The sequence below is a fragment of the Mesocricetus auratus genome, unplaced genomic scaffold, assembly GCF_017639785.1.
Source record: "Mesocricetus auratus isolate SY011 unplaced genomic scaffold, BCM_Maur_2.0 Super-Scaffold_100676, whole genome shotgun sequence".
Classification (NCBI taxonomy): Eukaryota; Metazoa; Chordata; class Mammalia; order Rodentia; family Cricetidae; genus Mesocricetus; species Mesocricetus auratus.
Window position 1 is genome coordinate 122,037,488 of NW_024429266.1, and position 24,165 is coordinate 122,061,652.

Genomic DNA, 24,165 nt, shown 5'->3' on the forward strand with positions numbered 1-24,165 from the left:
CGGGGAGGTTGTTTAGCAAACTGACTTTCCAAAGGAGGTTCTGATATTGTTGTTTTGTTTTTTGCCCTATCAGCTAACATCAGAATTAGAACACAAACATAAGAAATCACTTGTCATTGATTCAGGTAAAAAAGTTAAGTGGCCTTAGACTTAAGATTTCTTTTAGATTAGAATAAGGGAATAGTTAAAACACAGCCCACTGTCTCAGCTCTTTAAATAAAGGGTTATTTTTTCTCCTGAAAGAAAGTAAGGGTACACATAGAGCTACAGCCAAAGAGGGAGGGAAATGGTCACCAGGGGACGATATGGAGCCGAATCAGAGCAACCTATAACTGACTGGCAGCTCACTGCCTCTACTTTCTGTGTCTTAGTGACCTGATCCCTAGACCCTAATGATCTCCATGTCATCACATCCCAGAGAAACCAAGGAAAAAGACCGGGAGTCCTGCTATGTAGACACCAAGCTTGAGAGGGCCTGGTGAGCTCTGCACACAGTTCTCCTCTTTGGTCTATCCGGGTCAGGCAAGCCTCTACAGTGCTTACCACCCGCAGTTGCTCTCTTCCGGTTTACTCTTGGGAATGGGTTCTGCTCTGCCAGTATTTCTCTTCTTACGAGAAACAGTGACTTCACCTTGTGAATTCCAATGGTCAGACCCAGTCCGTTCCTGGCCTCACCTCTGACCCCTTCTTCTTAAGATGCTCAGGTACCTGGTTCCTCAGACACCAAATGGGCCTCATTTTCCCTCTATTTCCTGGCTGTTGGTTATTAAGCCTCTTTTATGGGCTTATTTTCCCATTCTCTAAGTATTAGTGTGCCTTGATGTCTATTATCCGGGTCACTTTCTTACCCAGACTTCCCCCTGGTTATCTTTTTCAATGTGCTGTCTTTAAGAGTCTCTGACTCTGATGGCCATCACATGTGTCTCTAGCCCAGGAGCTTTGCCTGAACTCCAGGTCCAGAAAACCAATTGCCTTTCTGACAGCTCCTTTTCCATATGTATCAATCTTAAGACACCCCGAAGGCAACTTAGGGCATCATTCTTCAAGCTTCTGTCTTCTCCTCATAAATTGGCAGCGCCAATCTCCTGCAGGGCTGGTGTGCTGCCTCTAGTATCCTCACAGTTCAAGTCGTTAGCACAGACCAGGATTATGGCCAAAGCATCTCACTGCTTTTCAGGCTTCTGCCCTTGATCATGTGTGTTCACGTTCTATTTAGAAGTAACACCAAATTTAAGTAATCTACATCCCTGATCAAATACCACTCGACTGGCTTCTCATCTTGCCCAAGGTAAAGTCAATCCTCCTAATGATGTCTGAGAATCCAGTTAATCTGCTCTCCCATTCCCATGGCCTTTCAATCTGCGATCTTTTTTCTTTTCTTTTCTTTCTTTCTTTCTTTTTTTTTTTTTACCATAATGGGCTCTCCACAAGTCCTCGGACTTTCCAGATAAACCATCTGCTCGGGGTCTTTGCACCTGCAGTTTCATTTAGATGTCCTGTTTAATTATCTTTGGGTTTTATAAGCAAAGTCAAATTCGCAGGGAGGTCTTCTCTCACTACTGACAAAGAGAATTATGGTGATTAAAAACCAGAAGCTTGGCTTTATAGCTTGGAAAGAATATACTTTTTAGTCTGAATCCCCTTTTAAAAAAGGCGAGATTAGCCCATCAGCTTTTTCACTGGGAACAGTGTCTTGAGTGTGTGGAGTGGTGAGTGTGAAGAGACGTGGAAAGGAACACGCATTTCTTAAGATACATGTCTGAACTTCGTTTCAAACACTCTGCTGGGAGATCCTTGTCCCAGCTGGGATTACGTGTTCACCCTCTCTTCCAAAATTCCTGTTACCATCCCTTCCACTTTCTTCCCTGGGATTATCATGGTTTTACACTTAGTGCTTTACTTATTATTTTGATTTTTCCTCCCACTAGATTTTAAGCTTAATGAAAGTAGAAATTTTCCTTATTTTTTTGCATCTTGAAGAGCTAGGCTATCTTCTGGCATACAGAAGGGATCCAGTTACTTCCTTTTCCTTCTTTTAGACTTTGTAGAAAAACAAATACCCCCCCCCCAATCCCAAGTGTAAAAACCTTGAATTGGGATGGGGATTTGAACTTGGAGAAGTGAAGTTACGCACATACAAGACCGAGGGGAAACAGGACTCACTGTTGTGCTCTCTGCTCTTTGCACACTTTTGCCTTGAATGTCAGATTTTTAAATTTTGGAAGCACCTGGGAGGCAGAATCAGGAGGACCCCTGTGAGTTCCCGGCCAGCCTGGTTTTCAGGGCGGATTCCAGGCCAGCCAGAACTAGATAGTGAGACGCTGTTTCCAAAAAATATTTTTTAAAAAATGGGGGCTGAAGAGAAAGCTCATTTACTGCTCTTCCTGAGGACCTAGGTTCAAATCCTAGCAGTCACATCAGGCATCTCCCGACTGTCAGAAACTCCATCTCCAGGATGCCTCTGTACTCGTGTGCACACACCCACACTCAGAAGCACACATAGTTAAAAACAAGAAAAACAAAACTTTAAAATTCATGGAACAGGAAAACAGGCAAAGGTCTTTGAGAATAGCATGACTTTGTAGAGAAGCAAGTTTACCTGCCAAGTTTACTGGCAGGATTTAAATTATTAATTGCAGTGAAGTCCACTGAGCTCGTTTGTGTAAATGTGATATGCACAGTCCTTGAATGTAGAAGCCGGTGACTGGGGAGGGGCAAATTCTTTTACACACCAAAACCCAATCGCAACAAGGAATCTCCCATGGAAAATTTTCAACATTCAGACAGGTATCTTAAGAAATGAATGTTCCTCAGAGTCCCACAGCCAAACACTGGGAAGATCATGTCAGGAGTCCTGTGGAGAGAGGAGGAGGAAGGTTCCAGAGGAACCAGAGGGGTCAGGAACATCACAAGAACATGGCCCACACAATCAACGGACTGGTGCTTGTGGGGGCTCCCAGAGATCAGGGAGCATGTAGGGGTCTGGCCTAGTTCCTTTGCATATATATTGCAACTGAGTAGCTTGATGTCCAGTAGGAGTAGGGGGCTACCTCTGAGGTTTTTGCCTGCTTGTGAAAGTCTTTTCCTCCTATTGGGTTGCCTGCTCTTTTCTCAGGGGAGGTGGAGGGGACTGGTTCTGAGGAAGAAAGAGTGGGGAAGGGGAAGGCCGGTGGAGGGGAGGGAGGGAAAACTGCAGGTGGGATGTAATATATGAGAGAATAATAAAAAAAAACTGATAAAAGACCTTATTTCATCACACACACAAAAGAAGAAAGGAGAGAGAGAGAGGGGAGAGAGAGAGAGAGAGAGGGAGAGAGAGAGAGAGAGAGAGAGAGAGAGAGAGAGAGAGAGAGAGAGAGAGAGAGAGAGAGAGAGAGAGAGAGGAATGTTTCTTTCCCCATCTCTTCATAGTTACCGTGTAGCAAATTTACAATACTGTTTCCTGTGGGAAAGTTGAAGGGTTGAAAGCATGTCTTTAAAAAATGACTCAAACTAAGAAGTATATTCTTTCCAAGCTATAAAAGTCAAGCTTTTAATCACCATAAATCTCTTTGTCAGATAAGCCAATCATTGGGTTAAATAAAGATTTAATGAGCTTACTTCATTTAATTATTTACTCTTCAGGGGCTAGAGAGATGTTTCAGTGGTGATACATGTGCTTAACATATGTGAGGACTGGGTTAAATTCCTTGTCTGTATGTCATCTTTGTCTCTCTGTGTCTGTCTGTCTGTCTGTCTGTCTGTCACACACACATATTTTAAGAAAACTTGCTGCTCACTGACGTTAACATAGAGTTAATGTGCAGTGATTGTTCTGAGAGTGCTATTAGACATAAGTTTCTGTTGGGGGGAAGTCCTGTGCATTTGTCAATAAAGCACTGTTGGCCTATAGGGAATCAAGATAGGTGGGACTAGGAGTCCAGGAGGACTCTGGGAAGGAGAAACACAGGAGGGCAAGATGTAACAACATGGGGTAGGAAGCCCGGATACCTCTCCGGTAAGAGAAATACTTAGATTAACAATTATGGGGTAATTACTTAAGTCAGAGCTAGCCAGTAAGAAACAAGTAAGGCCAACAGCTTCATAATCAATATAGCCTCCTGTGTGTTTATTTGGGATTGATGCGGATCTGGAACCAGGCTGACGGGAAGGCTCCTCTCAAGGAAAAAGCTTTTCTTTACAAGTTTCCTCTTTGTATTACGCATGTTTTACTTAGGGGAAAACGTAGAATTTTTTTCTAAACACACATAGAAATTAACAATGGGAAAATATCCAATTTACAATTTTAGTAAATGTATAGAAACCCTAGCACGAAGCATTAAAACAGCTGAGAGACAAGGGAGGCGAATGAATCTACACAGACAGACACTCTATTTCCATCTTCACTGGGGACTCCAATTCTGTTACCCATTTATCTCAAGTGTTGTTGCTGTTAATTTTGTTTTACTAAAAGAAAAAAAAACAGCAAAAAGAAACCACAAGGCAGATTTGGGGTCTCATTTTTCAGAGAAACTGCAGCATAAATAAAAAGGAAGATGAATATTAAATAGCCATACTAATATTGCTACTGACTGAAAGAACTATAACATGCCTCAAAATTCTGGTCTGAGATAACTGTGTTGACCATTAATTCCTTTTTGCTTTTGATTAATAAGGGTTTAGGTTTGATACCAAGTAGGAAAATGTTTCTGAGGACAGCATGGCTGCCTCTCCAACCTTGCTTTGGGTTCATTCATTTTAAGCGTTCATATGGACAAGATTCAATAAGATGGAGGAAAATAAGGGAATGTGCTTTATGAAAACTTTTATTTACAAAAATGTAAAAATGCTTAAAAATTAGACTAAATGCCAGTTTAAACAACACCAAAGCATCATCTCTTGCTCTTTGGGCAGAAAGATGTATTTCTCTGTGTTAATCACTACATGTACTAAGGAGAAACAGAAATGCATGTACTTTCTGGGTTGGAGGTCTTCCTCAGAACTCCTATAATCTTGTGAAACTCCCTCTTTTTTTATTAAGGAAGAGAGATTTTTTTTACACGCTAAAGGAGAGAAGTTACTAAAATCCCCACTTACCAGGAGCCCATCCTGATTTTCACTGAGCTCTGTAAGCCTGGAACTGGATTTCTGACGCTTGGGTTTACTTCTTTCCTCGACATAATCACAAGTATCATCCGGGAATCTTTCTGCTTCCTGGCTGTTCAAAACACACTCATCACAGTTGTTGAAGCCATAGGGAATATTCTCCTTATTGATAAGTTCCCTGAATGAAAAAAAAAGCTTAATCTTATTTTAAAATGTGAAGGGGAAACTTTATAATATAGTCACTATATCATGTCACACAGGAATATCATTATCATGGGCTTGATTCATTTGTACTTCCAAAACATTAGTATTTTAAACACTTCTGTAAGATGTCTTCACAAAATTAATGACTTAGCAAAGTTTTATTTTAATCAATGTCATGAATTAAATAACTACCAGCAGAGCACTATGACTTGGTGAGGTGGGAATGATTGAGACTCTCATAGCATGGTGGAGTTAGTGCAATTTCCTCACCCTAAACCTGCATCTGGAAATAAATTAACTTGACAACCAAGAATAGATACCATGCTTCACTGTCAGCTCACCACACCCTCCAGTGAAAGATAGCATTAAATACTTATTCTTCAATCAATTCATACCCTTCGATTAAAATAGAACGAAACTTATGCATTTAAAACTGCTATCATATTTTCAGAGTTTTATCATCATTAGATATTTTTAGTGCTGTGTAATTTGGTCATTTTGGAATGTAGAATACATATATGTGTTAAAATTGTGTGAGGCTTTATGTACATTTATGAGGAACACCTTAAGGACAAACTGTTGTGGAATACTCCTTTACACTGTGTGAAGATGTGTCATTGTGATTGGCTTAAATAAAAAGCTGAATGGCCAATAGCTAGGTAGGAATATAGACAGGACTTCTAGAAAGAGAACTGCTTTCACTTAGAAATGGTGTCTCGCTTTTAAACAATAATAAAATAGAGGTAAATATGCATATTCTATTTACCTGGAAACCAGCAGATGCTTTAAACAAACAAATTAGATTGAAACTTTTTATATACTAAATATATTCCTTGAACATTTATGCTTAATGATAGCAAACAATTACTTGAGTTTGACTGTTTTATTTCCCTGTAAATTTGACAACAAATCATTTACACCAAAGTGAATGATTCATAGTCTTTGTCTCCCTTCAGTGATACTTATATAAAAAGTTACAATGGCCTCAATAAGACTCTTCTTACAACCAGACTATCACTGGCTGGGGACTGTTTAACTGTCACAGCTGTAAGTAATGAGACACAAGGTAACATAATAAAACAAATGGATTTCCCTAAAACACTTGGCACCTATTCCATGAGGCTCACAGTTTTGGGTACAGTATTAAGAGGTTTAGATTAATTGTGCCTTTTTGAAAAAGTAAAACCTGATGAAAATCTTAGCTAAACTTATTTAATCAGTTATAATTAAACCGTAGGAACAATACACTCCCTACATGCTATAATGACTAGCCTCAGTGTTCTAACAATCAATAAAATAATTATGGCTCCACTGGGGTTATCTGAGAGGACCAAACATTCTGAAGTCATTACAAGAAGGAGGAAGGCAAAAGAAAGTTCTGAGATTGGAGTATAGGTGCAGCTGGAAATTATGCAAAGCAAAAAACGTGAATCTGGGAAAAGACACAGCTGGCAGGGACAGCACAGGTGTGTGACTGAGAGGGTCAGGAGAGCCCGTCAGGAACTAAGGTGGCCATCAGAGACTACAGAATTCAGTAAAAGTTGAGTCAGGTAAAAATCACAGCTCTGGGAGCATGTGAGATAATGACCTTGTTCCTGGGTGTGTGCTGGAAGTTGTAGACTGTGGACTCAGCATATCAGGTGAGATAGGTAGATGCCTTTCAATTAGTTAGATAATGCAAGCAAAGAGAAAAAGGAAGGGACCAGGTGCCCAAGAGTGTTGTGGTAACTTCCATAGGGTACCCTAGAAAAACATAAATATTTGTGTCCCAAGACTCTTTTTCTCAGTTGTGGCCAGATCAACATAGGGGCTAGAATGCACAGTGATGGGGATGACAAAGGTGAAAAATTAAGGTTAGAGTCCCATGGGTAGTCCACAACTGATCAGTCAGTCTACAACTGATCAAAGTCCACCATTCCACGTTTTTTGCTGGTTCTCCTGATGTTGCTAATTGAAAACCGTCAAGATAACACACACAAGAAATATCTATGGACTTGAGAAACTAACTCCGCCAAGCTCTCGCAGAGGGAAATGTCAGCTTGTGGTTAACATTTCTTGGTCCCATCTGGCTGCTACTCATTGTTGACCTTACCACCCCAGCCTGCTACCTGCCACCATCATTGCTACCGCTAGTATCTTCTTGCTATGCCACCACATCCCTCTCCACAAATTCATCCACTGTCCAAAGAGAGAGGGTGGAAAGCAGGCTGTCATGAAACTTTAAAGACATTGAGGGTATTAACTATGCTAATGGATACACCGTACTTGTGGCATACTAAAACAGATCAAAGCACAAATGAATCACACTGCTGAATATTTTATATAAATCCATCAGTGGCTGATTTCAAATGTGAACATTACTGCTACTGGGTTTTTTTCTGTTTTCTAAGGAAACATTACTACTAGTTCTGATGGGGGGGTGTCCTTGTGTATGCTGTGAATATATGTTTTCCTTATTAGCTGATGAATAAAGCTGTTTCATCCAACGGACAGGAAGGACATTTAGGCAGGGCTACCAGACTAGAAGTCTGAGAAGAGGAATGGAGAGAGTGAGTCACCAGTGAGATGCCGTGAAGCTACTGGTAAGATAGGAAACCAGGGCATTCTCTGGTAAGTCGAGACCATGTGGAGATACATGGATCAATAGAAACGTGTTAATAATTAAGAGAGAGCTAGCCAATAAGAAGCCTGAGCTATCAGCCAAACTGTTTATAATTAATATAAGCCTCTGTATGTTTATTAGGGACTAAAGGGCTGTAGAATTGGGTGGGACAGAAACTTCTGTCTACAAGTTCTAACACAATTCTTAAAAAAACCCTCTGTGTCATTATTTATTTATTTTTGAGGCAGGGTTTTATATAGTCCAGACTAGCCTTAAAAAATCTCTGCATAGCCAAGATTGGTTTTGAAAATTCCTGATCCTCTAGCCTCTACCTCCCAAGTGCTGGTGTTAAAGGTGCGCGGCATCATTTCCCACGTAAAACTGTGTTTTAAAATAAAGTTTGTTTTGAATATTAAATTTGCTATGGATGCACAGCTTTTATACAAAATTAGTGCATGGTAATGATTAAATCTAGATGCAATAATCCTCCAAATGAGTTTTAGTTATGAAATCTTACAGTTACAAATCCAGTTTGGGCTGAAATTCTAACATAATTCTTAAACTAATGAATCCTTTCCTTGTAAAGTCAGTGGGTTAGATCATTCATGCTGCTGTCTGTGTGAATTTACCTGTTTACATAGCTCCTGAACACTTCCATGGTCTATATCAAGGGACTTACATAACTTATCTTCTGTGATTTTCTTTCAGCAAAAGAGAGGTTTTTCTTTTTTTTCATAAAGACTTTTCTTAGATTATGAGTCAGGGGCTATGGAACTAGGGTCAAATTTATTCTTCAATGCTTAATAATGAGGTCAAAATATTAACCACATAGTAAATGGAAACAAACTTGGAACATTCCAGGAAAACATAAATATAGTCAGTTAACAATAACTAATAATTTTCATTGGGAAGCTGCCTTGTGATTATTAATATGAATGGTGACTTGTATCCTCACTTTATTAAAGCCACTAATGGAGAATAAGCTCTTTGTAATACATGACATTTAAAATTTATGCTGCCAATATTAAAATTAAGTAATACACTAACATAGAACTTAAGCTTTTCTTCTTTTGATTAAAAAGCTCAACTTTTAAAAAAAGTACCAAAATATAAGCAAATGTTAGAGTTATTACAGGGATGCTCCAGTATTTAATAAAGGGAACTCTGTTGACTAAGAAGCTAACTTCATGTTGACTTAATAAATATACTTCATGTTGACTTAATAAATCAGCTTCATGTTAACTTGTATGGAAGAAAAAGCCTCTGGCAAAGATTTCTCTAACAAGTTATTTAATAGGAAGTTATGAAATATATAAATCAAGACATGGTTTCCCACAAAATACCAGATGTCTAGATGAAACAGAGATGCTAAGTCACAATTTAGAATGGCTGTAGTGAAAACTTGTAAAGTTTTAATCTAGATACTGAAATGAGAGGGGCAGGTGTGTCTGCAACATTAAGTGACTGACTTAAAAACAGAAAGAGAAGACTCAAGCAGTAAGAGCTGATGACAGCTTACTTGTCTTGACCATGCCAAACATCCTCCTGCTTTTTAAATTGATGCCCCCGATGCCTGGTGGGTGTGGAAGATGCTGATGATGGTCCAGTTTCTGAATCTTCTGAACTTGGATCTCCAGAGCTGTTGGCATCAAAAAGATGTTCTTCTACTGCTGACCTGATGGTTCTTTCTAAGAGTCTAGTTAAAAACAGACCAAGTTAGTGAAGCCATTGAGGTTACCAATGATTTCCTTTAGAATACGCCCATATTTCAGAAGTATCTCTGTTTCTCACTGAAGGCCTTTAGTACTTCATGAGCAAAGACAGAATGGTACGTTCATCTAAAATACTCATATATTGCATTTAAAAATTGAGTTAAATCACACCAGCTTGTTTGTCTCATTTTGTGAGTCTGTAATGACTGAAATGTTCAAAGCATATCTAGCAACAATTGTGAGGCAGCTGGGAAATAGGGCCCATTTAAGGTAAGGTAGAATTAGAAAAGTTGACACTATAGAGCAACAATTGAGTATCTTTACAAAGCATGATTCCTCCTGATTTCATACCAGTTCTGCAGAAGATGACAGTCTGACTTACAAGTAAACAGGCACAAGTATTTTAGAATATCTACTATACATCTAGAATCTCATTAAGATAAAGTTATATAGAGAGTAATACTGTTTGGGGGAGGGGAATTACAGCTCACTAGACAATTACAACCCAAAAGCATAGCATAACACTTCACATTTCTAATCAAACGGTGATTTATAAAATTGAAACTGGGTTCACACAAACACATCCCAAAATATGCTATTCATATAGGAAGGATAGATTTACTTTATTAAACCCGAGGGGGAAAAAGGTTAAGCATGAAGGGCCAAAACAGTGCACCGCGAGATACAAACACCGTTGTTTTGCCCATTGACACTGCTGTGTTCCTACTCTCACAAACACAGTCATTTTAGAGTGTCAGAATCTTCCAGTGTATCTAATAACCAATTGCCATCTCGTTTAAATTCTGAATAGGCTGATACGGGAAATTCTTGACTTACGCTTCTCAAAGCTCGTTTGTTTTTTCCCATTTAAAAGATTTAGTTTTTTTTTTAATACCTAGACTGAAAAGTACCTCTCTTTAAACAAAATGGTTTTTGCTTGTGTTGTTTTGAGACAGAATCTTACTCTGCAGCCCAGGCAAGTCTCAAACTTGCAATCTTATGAAACCACTAGCCTCAGTTTCACCCAACAGCCTTTAAGATCTTCAACTTTATTAAAATGTTATCAAAATTACTTTAAGACAAGGAACACGAATAGTCTAAGTGAGGGGGTCACTCCAACTTTCGCATTCTGTGCCCTGAGTGACTCGCTGGTGCAGAGAACATGAATAAATCAGCATCACATACAGAGCAATTTACATTGTTACCAATTGTACAGGGAGAGATTATCAGGTACAACAAGGGTTAGAACATGTCCATCTTGCTTCAAGTCTGGGATATTTAAAGCTGACAGAGCCTAAGAAAGTTAGTTCTGCCCTAGTCTGCTTCCTCAAACAATGGGGAGAATCCAAGTCCATCTTTTGAGGTTCCAGTTCTGTCCAGTTAGCACTTCTTCCTTTCTCTTTCTTTCCTCCATACCACACCTTCAACATAGATTAGTGCCTGTCGAAGATGTTATGAATAGACTTCACATGTCCCAGAAAAGAGACAGAGAGACAGAGAGAGAGACAGAGAGAGACACACACACACAGAGACAGAGAGAGAAAGAGACAGAGAGAGAGACAGAGAGAGATAGAGAGAGACACACAGAGAGAGACAGAGAGAGATAGAGAGAGAGACAGAGAGAGAGAGATGAGGTAGGGCTTGACCAAAAGGCCTTTGAGCCAGAGACCATTTATCTAGTGAAGTGAAGACTGTCTAGGTAGTGTATTAATATTCCTAACATGTTTCCTGGCACTGGGGAGATAACCATGAACTTGACAGAAAAGATTCTATGTTAACACAACTTGCATTTCTACAGGGCAGGGCAGAGGGAACAGTGCGGCAGTGTGCTGTCTGATTGTGGGGTCAGGAAGGGACTCCTGGGCAGGGCACAGTCAAGGTGAGGGTCTGTTACAGGAATCAGCTTGGGATATCTCAGCAACAGAAAGTCAAGTGACCAAGAGCGAAGAGGACAGAGAGGAGAGCAAGTGCAGAAAGGCCAGCCTGGGGCAGGGCAAAAAGCAGAGCTGTGCTTAGCCTGCGAGTCCCTGGAAGCCTCTGAGGGAGAAAGAATGTGCCAGACATAATACCCCCAGCACCGCCGCTGCTGTGCAGAGAAAGGATCTGGGGCCACCACAACTTTACTATCTTTTTTTAACATCCCTATAACAACGAAAATAAAAGGACTGCAAAAATCCTCAAAGGCAGGGCCAGGTTCATTCCCTGTGACACACTTAACACTGTGCTGGCCCGTTACATACTCAATAACTGTAATCTCAGGAAAATGAATACAGTGGGAGGAAAAGTCACGGCTAATGCTTTAGCTTTACTTACATTCTCCATGACAAGATGCCTCCAGGGAACAGAGACCGCTTTGCAAACACTAACTGAACCTGACATTGTTTCTATTGAAATAAACCTTAAAAAAGCTTAATAGTGCCAGGCATAGTAGCACACACATATGGGACACTAGCACTGTGAGTTAAAGGCCAGCCTGGGCTACATAGTAAAACTTAACGCGCACCTAGTATGCATAGTGAAAATAACAAAGAACCTAGTTAGTAACTTCAAATGGGGGAGGGTACTTTCTGGACACAAACAGCTTTAAAAAAATCACTGCTCGTTTCCTATCTTAATCTTTTGTTGTGCAATAATCTTTTTGTACACCATGAAGATGTATCACTCTCATTGGTTTAATAAAAAGCTGAACTTCCAATAGCTATGAGGTATTTCTAGGTAGACAGGACGCTGGGAGGAAGGGGGAGACATGAAGAGACATAGAGGAAGCAGCATGGGCAGTACAGAGTAAAGGTAGCCGAGCCACATAAAAGAACGTAGATGAAAAGATATGGGTTAATTTAAGTTATAAGGGCTAGTTACAAACAAGCTTTCATAATTATGTGATCTCCATGTAGTGATTTGGGAGTTGGCTGGTAGGACAGAGAAAGACTTTCTATAATCTTGCAATTCTATACATTAGAATTGCTTTAGGAGTGGGGATTGGGTGGGGGGCTGAGGGTCCTGGTAAGGGGTGGGGAAGGAGGGGAGGGAGAGGGAGCTGGGATTGACATGTGAAGCTAACTTACATAAAAAAGATTAAAAAAACAATTTTTAAAAAGCAAAAAAAAATGGGAAAAGACATAAAGAGCTATAAAATGTGAAAACAAATAACTTACTCTCCAGTTGTTGAAACATTGCTGACTGGGGACACATGAGCGCTGTGAAAAGAAGCAGAGAGAAAGGAATTCAGTTCGGCTAAATGGTCAGAGATGATGAACTAACATCTGAAGGGATGCCAGGACGGCAGAGTCAGCCAGGTCCCAAGGGAGCCTTGATGGTCACCAGCCAGGGCAGGGCACTCTTCCACTGTGTAACACAGAGGTGGCCTGTTTACTTCTTCCAACACTGGCCCCAGAAACCACCTGGTAGTTCTAAGCCCGATGCTGCAGTCAGGACTTGTGGCCTTCTCCTTTGTGGCCCTAATACGATGGCTGCTGACTGCCTGTCACCTGCTGTCCCAGGCCTGCAAACATAGGCACGTTTCTAAAACTGCTCAGAACTCATGGAGGTCAGAGGGGACAGAGAACAAGGAGCTGGCATTGATTCCTACATAACCGTTTCCAACTTGTCTTTCCCACAGGCACATTTTCCTCCCTATACTCTTCAGGATGGAAACTGTCAAGCTCTGTGATACTTCACTGTACCAAATGATTTAGCACATTTGGCTGAACTTTTATGAACTTCTTCTATTTTCTAAAAAGCCTTTTGGAATAATGAAAACAATTATTCCACATCACCCATCAGAGTCCCCTCCTGCCTGGGGGAACTCCATGCTCACAAAGTCAGGTGAGGGTTCATCTTCGCCTGCCTAAAAGTGTTTGTCAGTACTTCTCGAAGCCCTCCACCCCCAACCTCGGGCTTAGTCAAGATTTAAGTTTCTATTCCTAAAAAGAAAGTCAAACATTGATCAGATTGTCAAGTCTAACAAACTAGGTTTTATATAATGGCCTCTCCCTTTTCTCTTCCTACTTGGCAGAGTACACAGGAAGAAGATGAAAGTGACTAGAGATCATTACCATTGGTGTGTTTCAACCAACCTAAATGCTAATTCATCTTGTGTCATTTCAACACATTCATGATACATTCAGAGCCTTCATGCCAGGACCTGCCACTTGGAGGAGTCTATCCCTCACCACCACCACCACCACCACCACCACCACCACCACCACCACCACCACCACCACCACCACCACCACGTTAGGTGTGGAAATCCTCATCCCAGAGGGAGCCAATAGTTATATTAATCTCCAGATAGTTTTCATCAATTGAGGTGTAGTTCTAACTTATGCCCAAAGATAGGAAAAACCCCAAACCATTTCACTGTGCAAAAGAAAACTAAGAACAAATAAATATAAGTATGTTAAAAAGCCCTGAATACTCACTGTTTTTCAGATATTGTGCTAAATGCTTTTTGCATGTATTTCTCTCCCTTAGCTCATAGTGGACCTAGGAGGTGTGTTGTCTTTCCTGTCTTCTGTGAACAGACTAGACAGCCTGACCACTGCTCTGGAGGCGAGACACAGATGAGCACAGAGTTCAGAATCTGAACCTGAGCTCATTATCACGTACACTGGAGCATATTTGCACGTAGAGGTGAAGGCTTAGCATTTGACTTTGCCTTTTGGCCACAGTGCCTGTTGTCACAGTGGTTCCCAGGCTCTGTGGCCAACAAGAAACTCCTGCTGTCTCTGTCCTGAACTGGAACAGGCAGTCCTCCATGGGATATTTTGTGGTAGCCCTCCATAAACACAACACTGTATAATTAACTCCTATGCTCCTCAATACAGTTACACAATCTCCGTTTGGGGAGCCAGAATGGACTGAATAATGACTAGGAAAGACCCAGAAAAGCAAAGAGTCAGATGTGCTAAATGCTAAAGAACATTCCAAAGACAGGCCACCAACCAGTCTGGCTGCTGGCCCCAGGAGGAGATGTATTCCCTTTCCTCTCCATATACTTGGTTCTTTGTGCTGTTCTCTTCATCTATTAAAGTAGAGGATGCATTTGTTTGTTTGCTCTGTGGTGTTGGGGATAAAACAAATGGCCTGATCGTGCTAGGCATCGCCCTTCCACTGAGCTACTGTGCCAACTCCAGACTGGTATTTTTATGTTCCTTTGGTTTTTGTTTTGTTTTGTTTTGTCTCAGGGTAAGGAGAAGCAAATTGTGAGGAAGGAAAAGCCACCAAACCAGGTTGTGATATTTGTAACTCTCTAAATAGGTGCACTAGAGACGTAACATACACAGGACTGATCCATGCTCTTGTTAGCACAGGAGATACATTGGGTTTAAGGGAAGGAGGAATTAAGATCTGCATTACAGAATTGGGCAAAAGCTTGACCATCAAGTTACAGCTTTACTCAGACTACAGATTTCATGAACTTCCTAGTCACTCACATGCTATTGTTGGCCACTAAATGATACACTGAGTAGCAAGGTTCTTAATCCTTGCACTAAAATTCTTTAGAATTTCAATTACTTAGGTAATATCCACTTCCATCATTGTGAACAAATTAGTAAGGCCATAATATGGCAACCTTTTTGTTGTTTTTTTTTGTTTTTGAGTCAAGTTCTCTCTATGTAGCCTTGACTGTCCTAGAACTTGCTTTGTAGACCAGGTTGACTTCTAATACACAGAGGTCTGCCAGCCTCTGCCTCCAGAGTGCTGGGATCAAAGTCATGTGTCACCAAGCCTAGCTTATGCTAATCTTAGTGAATGAAAATAAGTTAAGATCTTCTTTGTAACTTAAAAGAAAAATGACTTGCACCATCCGAGTCAGTCATAGGGATTTCTCTTCAGGACACAAAAAATTGTATAAAACCAAATAGTTACATCATCTTCATTTTTGTTCTTTTTAATTTAGGTCAGATTTATGCTAATTTTATGCTTTTATTTTTTGAATGGAATACAGAATTTCTAGTTTATATAGCTTGTGCATGATTTTAAGGAACTTAAGGGAGGGCATATTTTCCATTGAGAATCAGAAAAGGTGAGGTTCTGGTCTTGGCTCTGGATGAAGCCATAGGCAGGCCACTGGTTAGCTAGGCTGCTTTGGGCTGGTGTTTTCACACAGACAATGAAAGGCTTGGCTAGGATCTGTTTAGCTCTAAAACTTAGTAACAGTCTCAGATTCAAGTTTCCTGTCCCCCAAATTTAAGTCATTATGAAAGATTAGAACTACGGTTAGTTAGTTTTATGACATAGTTAACAGCCAAGTAGTTTTATTACAAACCAAAGTGGCTGTGGTCAAGTATCCAGACACCTCTACAATTCCATGGGATGTGCTTAGCAGTCACCAATACAAAATCTATGAGAAAGTTTAACGACAGCAGCAAGGGCTGCCTTTAAAACTATAGTTCATTCAAGGAGGACATTTAAGACATTTATATAAACTGAAATGCATTTGAGCAATAAAGTTAAAGTATAACAAAATATTTTCCTTATTTCATGAAGCTTTTAAATTCTCTGTATTAAAACAGGAATTAACAAATTTATTCAAAGTCCTTAACTAAAACATTAAGAAAATTCCTTACGTATACATTATAAATGGGATATGAAAAGGTCCACTTCTGGACTTTTGATAGAGCAAATACTGGAAGCTGAAAGAAGTAAGCTCATGTGTAGCCCCAGCACTATAGTCAATTTCATTACCATGGCTGCTGTTAGTGATGATGTAGCTGCATGTTCTGTTGGTTCAATCATTTATTAACCTAGACTCTAAGCCTTGTGCTGATGGATGCTCTATAGCACACTTACATTCCTTTAGTGTTTTTCTGTTAGCAGAATCCAAACTACATTTTCTTAAGCCAATTATGCTTCGCAACATTGGTCTCTAGAACTTTCATGTGCTAAGGTGTGCACGTCTGTTGACAGGAGAGTCATTTTTTAGATCTCTTGGTTTGAGGAAAAAGAAAACACACACACACACACACACACACACACACACACACACACACACACACCACACCCCAAGAGCTTCAAATCTATGAAACTAGATAAAGATACTCTGAAAGGGTGTGTGCTGAGCATCCTCCCTATCCTTTTAGGTGGCATACCCAGTCCTAAGTACAGGCTGGTCATGAACTCATAGAGATCTGCCTACCTCTGCCTCCCAAATGCTGGGATGAAAGGCGTGTGCCACTATTCCTGGATCTTTTTGGGATTTTTTAAGTTCTCAGTTTTAGATACTTAGTGTATTTGTGCCTAAAAAGAAATTCAGAATTTTTTAGTTTTTATACTAGGCCATTATTAGGCAAAAGTGTTAAATGTAGCAGACAGGTCATATAAATACTGGGGCCATTTTAAGGATGGAAAACTGAAGTTCATTGAAGTTGACTTCACTCTCTGTAGTCTGACATCTTAGTGTCCCCACTAAAAGCGTGCACTATTCTCAAATCATCTGCTAAACCCAGAAAATTCTGGAAATGCACTTATTAATGGTTATTACATTAGAACATATTACCAAAATGCTTCAAAGGGTGAGATCTTTCACAAAGAGCAAGCAACAGCATGAATACTGTGGATACTGGAGACATTTGCACGGGCAGGTTTAGGATCTGTGTCTTTGTTCTCTTGCTGTGTCTCTTCGTAAATTTTGTCACTGATTTTTTTTGTATGCACAGCCTCTATGTTCACATGTACTGCAGAGTTTATATTTGTTAATATGAGAGTTTAGGTTTACATGCTTTGAAGCCATGCTGTTGACACATACTAGTTTGTATTGTTCACATCTGCATAGTACCTGGTCTGTTTGCTTTGTCCTTTGATGAGCCTCTCAAGGAGCAGGCTGAGTATAAGATTTCTCTTCAGTTTCCAATAATAATAATGGCTCCTTTCTTAGAATCCTTGAGTTTTCAGCTATAACCATCGCTTCTAATGTTACTTCTTTTGTAGTTTTAATTTTTATCCTTTTCTTTTTCATTCTGGAAGAACTTCTCAAATGTCCTCTTCATCATATACTTGACTTTTAAGTTTTAGTTTATGTTTTTGAAAATATAAAAGAGAATATCTATTTTATGTGTGTGTGTGCGTGTGTGTGTGTGTGTGTGTGTGTGTGTGTGTGCCCAAAAGTATGCACATGCATTACATAAATGCAGGAGCCCACAGAGGTAAGGTGGCGTGCTGGGAACTGAACCCAAGTACTCTACAAGAGCAGCAGCTACTCTTAACCACTGAGCCATCTCTCTGCCTTTTTTTGTTAAGAATTTCATACATGAGTACTGTATTTACATCTTTCCCATCCCTCTCTCTTCCCTTCCAACTCCTCCATGACTCAACCCCCTCTCAAGTTCATGACCTCTTCTTTTTAAATTTTAAAGATTTATTTTTTTATTTTATGTGTATGATGGTTTTGCCTGTAGGCACGTTTATATACTACATGTGTGCCTAGTGCCCATAGATGTCAGAAGAGGAAGTGGATCCTACAACTGGAGTCCTACTGACTCCATTTAGTGCTCCTACACTTGTTTAGGGCTGATCACTTGGGATTGGATAGCTCATCAGGAAGCTCAATCCTACAGAAAACCAATTCTTCCTTTCTCAGCAGCCATTGACTATCTGTAGCTATTCATTGAGGGGCCAGATCTTGTGAAATTTCCCCTGTCCACATTGGCATGTCAACTGAGGTCTTGTTTAGGCAATCATGCTGTTGAGATTTCATAGGCACAGCTTGGCCAGCCCGGCAAGATATCCCTGATAGTACTTTTATCGTGAGGGTAACCAACAGCTATCTCATAGGTCTTAAGATCCTGCTTAAGAGTAGAGAATTAATGCCTGGTACTGTAAACCTAGTCAATTCCCCAGGGCTGGGAAGTATTAGACTTAGAGAAGAATGTAATACCACCAATTTCCTAAACTGTATTATAAGTACTTATCTTACCCACAGGAAAGTATAGCCTTCACCCCTCAAAAAGCCTTTTTTTTTTTTGCAGGAATGGAGACTATTAGAGAGATCTATGTATCACGCTGATCACATGCTATAAGAAGTGACCATGGGATGCCCAGCTCCAGTTGATATATCTATGATAAAGCCACTACACCCAAGGCTCAAGAGAAATTATGGAAGAGGGTTAGAAAGACTGTAAGAGACAGAGAACCAGGGTATCTGCTAGATAGTGTCTTATACTTGATTTTTAAAAAATATCTGCTCTAAAGGGGTCAAGACTAGGTTGGAGAAACCCACAGAAACAGCTGACCTGAACAAGGGGAGTTCATGGTCCCCAGACTGACAGCTTGGAAACCAGCATAGGACCGAACCAGGCCCCCTGAACGTCCGTTAGGAGGCCTGGGCAGTCCATGGGGCCTCTGATAGTGGAACATTATTTATCCCTTGTGTACGAATGGATTCTAGGAGCCCATTTCCCATAGAGGGTTACTCTCTCATCCTAGCCACATGGGGGAGGACCTAGATCCTATCCCAAATGATGTGACAGACTTTGATGATCCCCCATGGAAAACCTCTCCCCCCTTGGGGAGCAGAAAGGGAATGGGATAGGGGCCGGTGGGGGGCAGGGGAAGAGGGGAGGGAGAGGGACTTGGGATTGATATGTAAAATAAGATCATTTTTAATTTAAATAAAAAATTTGACAAAACCAACAACAACAATAAAAAAGCCATAAAAAAGTGTCTGTGGGTGCTTCTCACAGTTTTTTAGTGCACTTGTAATGCAATTCAACTAACTAAAGTTATGTCAAGGTGTTTCTAGACCTCTTTGTCTTTCATTTCAGACTGAAACGTGTATTCCCAACAGATTCTTACTAACCTTTCAGAGGTTGGTCAGATCCTTGAGAATCTTTTCAAAAGCTTAAAAATATTACTTTTCAATAAAAAATTTGTTTTCATATCAAATTTTCAGGGGAGATCATCCTTTCCTTTAATGTGTAATTTTGTTTTGTAAATTCCAAATCATTTCTTGTGTTAAAGAGTTCTTAAGGAGCAGCAATGAATCAAGATGTCATTTCCAAATAACCTGGGTGTGTTGGTTAGTCCTTAGTTTATGACATAGTTCAAGAAGTTGTGGGCAAATGTCTCTGATGACTATAACCAGTGAACCAGTCTGCCCTAGGACAATGTGCTAAGCTTTCTCAGGCAGACTTGTTTGTTTGTTCCACGGTGTGGAAAATCACACACACAAAATTAGTTTGCTTTTGTGCAGTATATACTTTGAAGCACACACAAAATCCAATAATCCCCCATGCTTTGAGAACTTTTCCAAATGCTTTGGTTAAGTAGCCAACATCCCAGGGGTATCCTCTCTCCTTCTCATTGTTTTGTGTGCTAAGTACTCTGGTCTTTGAATAGATAGTGAAATTAAGACACTGGTGGTGACAGAGAGGTGAAAAGGAATGCACAATTCTGTTCTGATGACTTAAGTCTCTGCTCCATTTGGGGAATGCTGCTTGTTTTTCTGGTCAGTGAACCAGATAATAAAAGGACTCCAATTCTGCCTTCTCCCAAATGCTTTTTTTTTTTCCTTTTTCTGACTTTTCTGTCTTGACCAGAAGATGGAACATGGAGACTTGAAGGTGCACATTAATGGATAGTCTTTGACACCCTAGTTTTCCTTGAAGCACTGGCTCTAGGTTTATAGCTTTTCTAACATTCTTGGAATTTAAGAAGGAAACTGGGGGTAGCTACAAGTTTCTATTTTATTCCAATCTGAAGTTCCTGCAGAGAAAAGTCAATATGAAGCCATAGAGAAGGAGAACAAAATGACAAGAGATTTAGGCAGGATGGGTCATTTTTAATAAGGAAAAGTTTCCTTTGCTTTATCATGCCAAGGGAAAGCCAAGGGAGAGAAGTGTTAACATTTTATATGATTGATCTTTCTCAGTAGAGTCCAAACACAAACCTAATGTTTTCATTAACATTGAGAAAATGGAGTCTAGATCCTATACTTATCTCTTACTATGCAAAAAGTTTGAGCAACAATACTCATATATCAAGAACACAAGACCGAGTTTCTCAAAACTGTCCAACAGGATTACAGTTTCTCAACTTTGGTCATACTGATAGGTTGGTCTACAGCTAGGTCTGCACACGAAAATTTCCTATGACATGTTTCAAAGATAGACATCCAATTCTACATATTATTTAGATTCTTAGCCAGGGAACCAATATTTGAAGAGTTAGCCATGCTTCAAATCTATAGGGGTTGATATTATCAGAAACAGAAATTAACAATTATTGGTAAGGATGGAAAAATTGAAGCTCTAATCTGACTGCCTTTGTCTCCTGGGATTAAAGATGTACCACCACAGCTGGCTGATAAAGAGGAACTTTAGCAAAAAGTATCTTTTAAAGGCAAATTCAAACTAATAAAAACCCAAATTTAAAATTAAAGAAATATAATAAAAAAATCACAAACATGGAAATTATAGCATAGCATAATTTATTTAAGATGGTATCCCCTCTGCAAAAAAAAAAAAAAACTGTCTAGAGATGTTTTTAAAGTTTTCTATGTATAAAGACAGGAGTTGTATGCATCTTCCTGTTTATGGTAAACCCAGAGCTTTGTACTTTCCCCCACTGCACAACATATCCAGTCTCGGGTAAATTCTTAACTTGAATTTATTCAATGCTAAAGGTTTTCAATATTAACTCAGCACTTCAGAATTTTACCTAAAATGCCAGATCTAAGGCTCCAGCAATTAAAAATGGACAAAATCCTAAAGAATGATCTTGCATCCCAAAGAACTAACTGTGAACTGACTCTACCAGATGCTCTCTCAGGACAATTAGAAGACAGATGAAACCCTGAGACTGACGTAAGCAACTCTAACTCACTCGCTCAATAGAAATGCAGCTTCGGATGGTACCATGTTAAAACCTGGGCTGAAATCTAAAAACTGTCAACTCCAGAGCTCAAATGGAGATCAAAAAGGAAACTAGCAAGAACTGGGCCCTTGCCAGAAGGTAGGTTCAGTTTGCATATCAGAGAAACCATGTGGCTGGCGACAGCTCGGAAAGAAACCATGTGGCAGGCCTCGAAGCACACAGCTCAGACTCAGGTGAAGCCCAGGCCACACCTGCCGTCCAGGAATTTGTATGGGACTCAAGCGTAAAATCTGGTTGGACCGACACCAGGAGCTGGAAAGTAGGTGGGGTGGGAGCAGGGGGAGATGAGAAAGTGGAGGGGAAGAGCCCTGGTTCTGGTGGAAATCAGCTCTAGACGCCCAAAGCCAAGTTCGTAGACACTGAGAACCCAGACAAATGGAGACGTAACCGGCAGATCCCAGCCCGATCTGACCAGATGCCAGGAGGAAGAATGCAGACAGCAACAGGCATGGAAGAACATCAAGGAAGGGCACGTTGCCTTTGATGCTAATCTGATCAATTGAGTTGGGGGTTCCTGCTTTTGGATACCAGGCTAGAATCGGAAGGAGAACAGAGTGTGGGTGTGCTTGCCAAGAATGTACCCTGGGTAATGTGCACGGGCATGAGTTTGTTTGGTCGAGGGCTTACCGAAGTTCTGCTTCGCTTTCATTTCCCTAATTGTTTCATCAGAGCTGGTTAACCCCAAGGGAGCAATCTGGGGGGCAATGGCACCCACTATCCGAGCTACTGTGACTGCAACAAACTTGACACATGGTGGTAGCAGGTGGTGCTCTGCAGTTATTATTATTTCCTTCCGTTTCCAAGAAAGGCACGGGCTCTCTGCAGGGTTAGGCAGGCCAAAGGGGGACTGCAGTAGACACTGAACTGTTACCGCAGAAGGTATTTACTTAGACCCAGGGTATGCGCACTGGTGTCTACCAGTCTTGCTTTACTGCAGAACGGTCTGAAGTAACTGAAATGCCCAGGAGAGAAATACAGAGCACAGTCTGACTATGAAGAGAACTGCAAGTCACAGAGCGAGAAATTCCACCCCACTGCAGTGAAGCAAGATGATGAACGTGGGCCCCTTTCAATTTCCTGGTCCTGTTCGCTACCCTCTCCTCCAGGCAAACCTAGTCCCTGGGACCTCCATGTGTGCGGCTGCCCGCTTCCAGGCCCTTCATCCACGCTCTTGCCTCATCAGCTGAGCACCAGAGGTAGGTTTGTGATCTGCCTTGAGGGATCACCTACTCCCTTCCTTTGAAACCTGAGGACTGCTCTGCCCTACCTTCCTTCTGTGCTGACCCATTTCATTCTCTGTGAAGCTGCCCGCTCCCAGACTGCAGCCTCCTGAGTTGTCTATTCCGTTTTATGCTGATCTTCTAGAATTAAACCTACTACTGACCTTATTGATAGTTCTGCTTCAGCTGAGTATCTGTCTCAGCGGATATGACTCATCTGTGGTTGGTTCTTCCTCCCCTTAAGAAAAATCTAGCAAATCGACACCATCAAAATATAATCTGTAGCATGCAGTACTCAATATTACTATTTGGGAAAGTAGCGAGTTGCTCCCAATCCATTTTTTAATTTCTACAGACAAAATATTACTTTGAAGTAAAGAGATGAATATATATACATGTATATATATTATCATCTTAAAAAATCAGGGAGGACTTTGTGAGTGTTATAATAACTGTTTTGGGCAATTAATCAAAGCACTCAAATAATAAAATGATAAAAATGGAAGTTGTAGAAACATGAAAATATATTAAAAGAGCTGAGTATTATTTACTTTTATTAGACATAACACAAAAATGTGTACTCATTTATAAATTGTTCATCAGCAGACATGGCACATGTCCAGGTAAAAGTACCCAGCAATGATTAGCAATCACCTTTCTTTCTCCTACTTAAATACTTTATGACAGAATAGCAAGAAAGTCTGCCTTAAACTAGCCAGGCAAATGTTTATGGCGATGGCTTCATGTTTTCTCAGTAATTTCATATCAAGTGAGAATTTAAAAAAAGTTAACTTGTGCCAAACTAGTTCTTATATTATTTTTGAGACTATCATATAATGTTATTCAGAAAAGAAAAAAAAAACTACTCTTGGTAATCAGGTTACCAATTAAGGTTAATTGATTACTATTTGTGTTTCTGTGAAACAACAGCTTTATTTACTTTGAACTTCCATTATTTGAAATAGTGCCTGCTCCCAACTTTTCTTTTTTCTATTGTAGGAGTATGTATTTCTGAAATTTTATTTTTATTATTTTTGTTTATTTCTGTGTATGGGTGTATAATATCTTGCGCGTGCGCGTGTGTGTGTGTGTGTGTGTGAGAGAGAGAGAGAGAGAGAGAGAGAGAGAGAGAGAGAGAGAGAGAGAGAGAGAGAGAGAGAGAGAGAGAGAGAGAGAGAGAGAGAGAGAGAGAGAGAGAGAGAGAGAGAGAGAGAGAAAAGGCATCAGATCCCCCGATGAGGGAGTTATAGGAGGTTGTGAGCCACTTGATGTGGGGCATGGGAACTGAACTCAGGTACTCAGAAAGGGCAGCAAGGGCTCTTAACTGCTGAGGTATCCTTCTGCAAATTCATTCTTTATTCCTAATGTCCTCACATTTTAGTATTTATGACCATAATATTGAATAGAGCAAGTAGCTGCTTGCATTCAAAGTCCAGTAAATAAACTACGAACCTTCTTTTACCCTAAT

General features: G+C 40.3%; 1 protein-coding gene across 1 annotated transcript in view; it reads right to left on the minus strand.

Moving 5' to 3' along the window:
• Fam13a (family with sequence similarity 13 member A) overlaps positions 1–24,165 on the minus strand; it is a 90,342-nt gene that overhangs the window by 44,191 nt on the left and 21,986 nt on the right. The window contains 3 exon segments of the mRNA XM_005076051.3: positions 5,077–5,263; positions 9,411–9,587; positions 12,759–12,800. Of these exon segments, the coding sequence (XP_005076108.2) occupies positions 5,077–5,263; positions 9,411–9,587; positions 12,759–12,800 (406 nt within the window).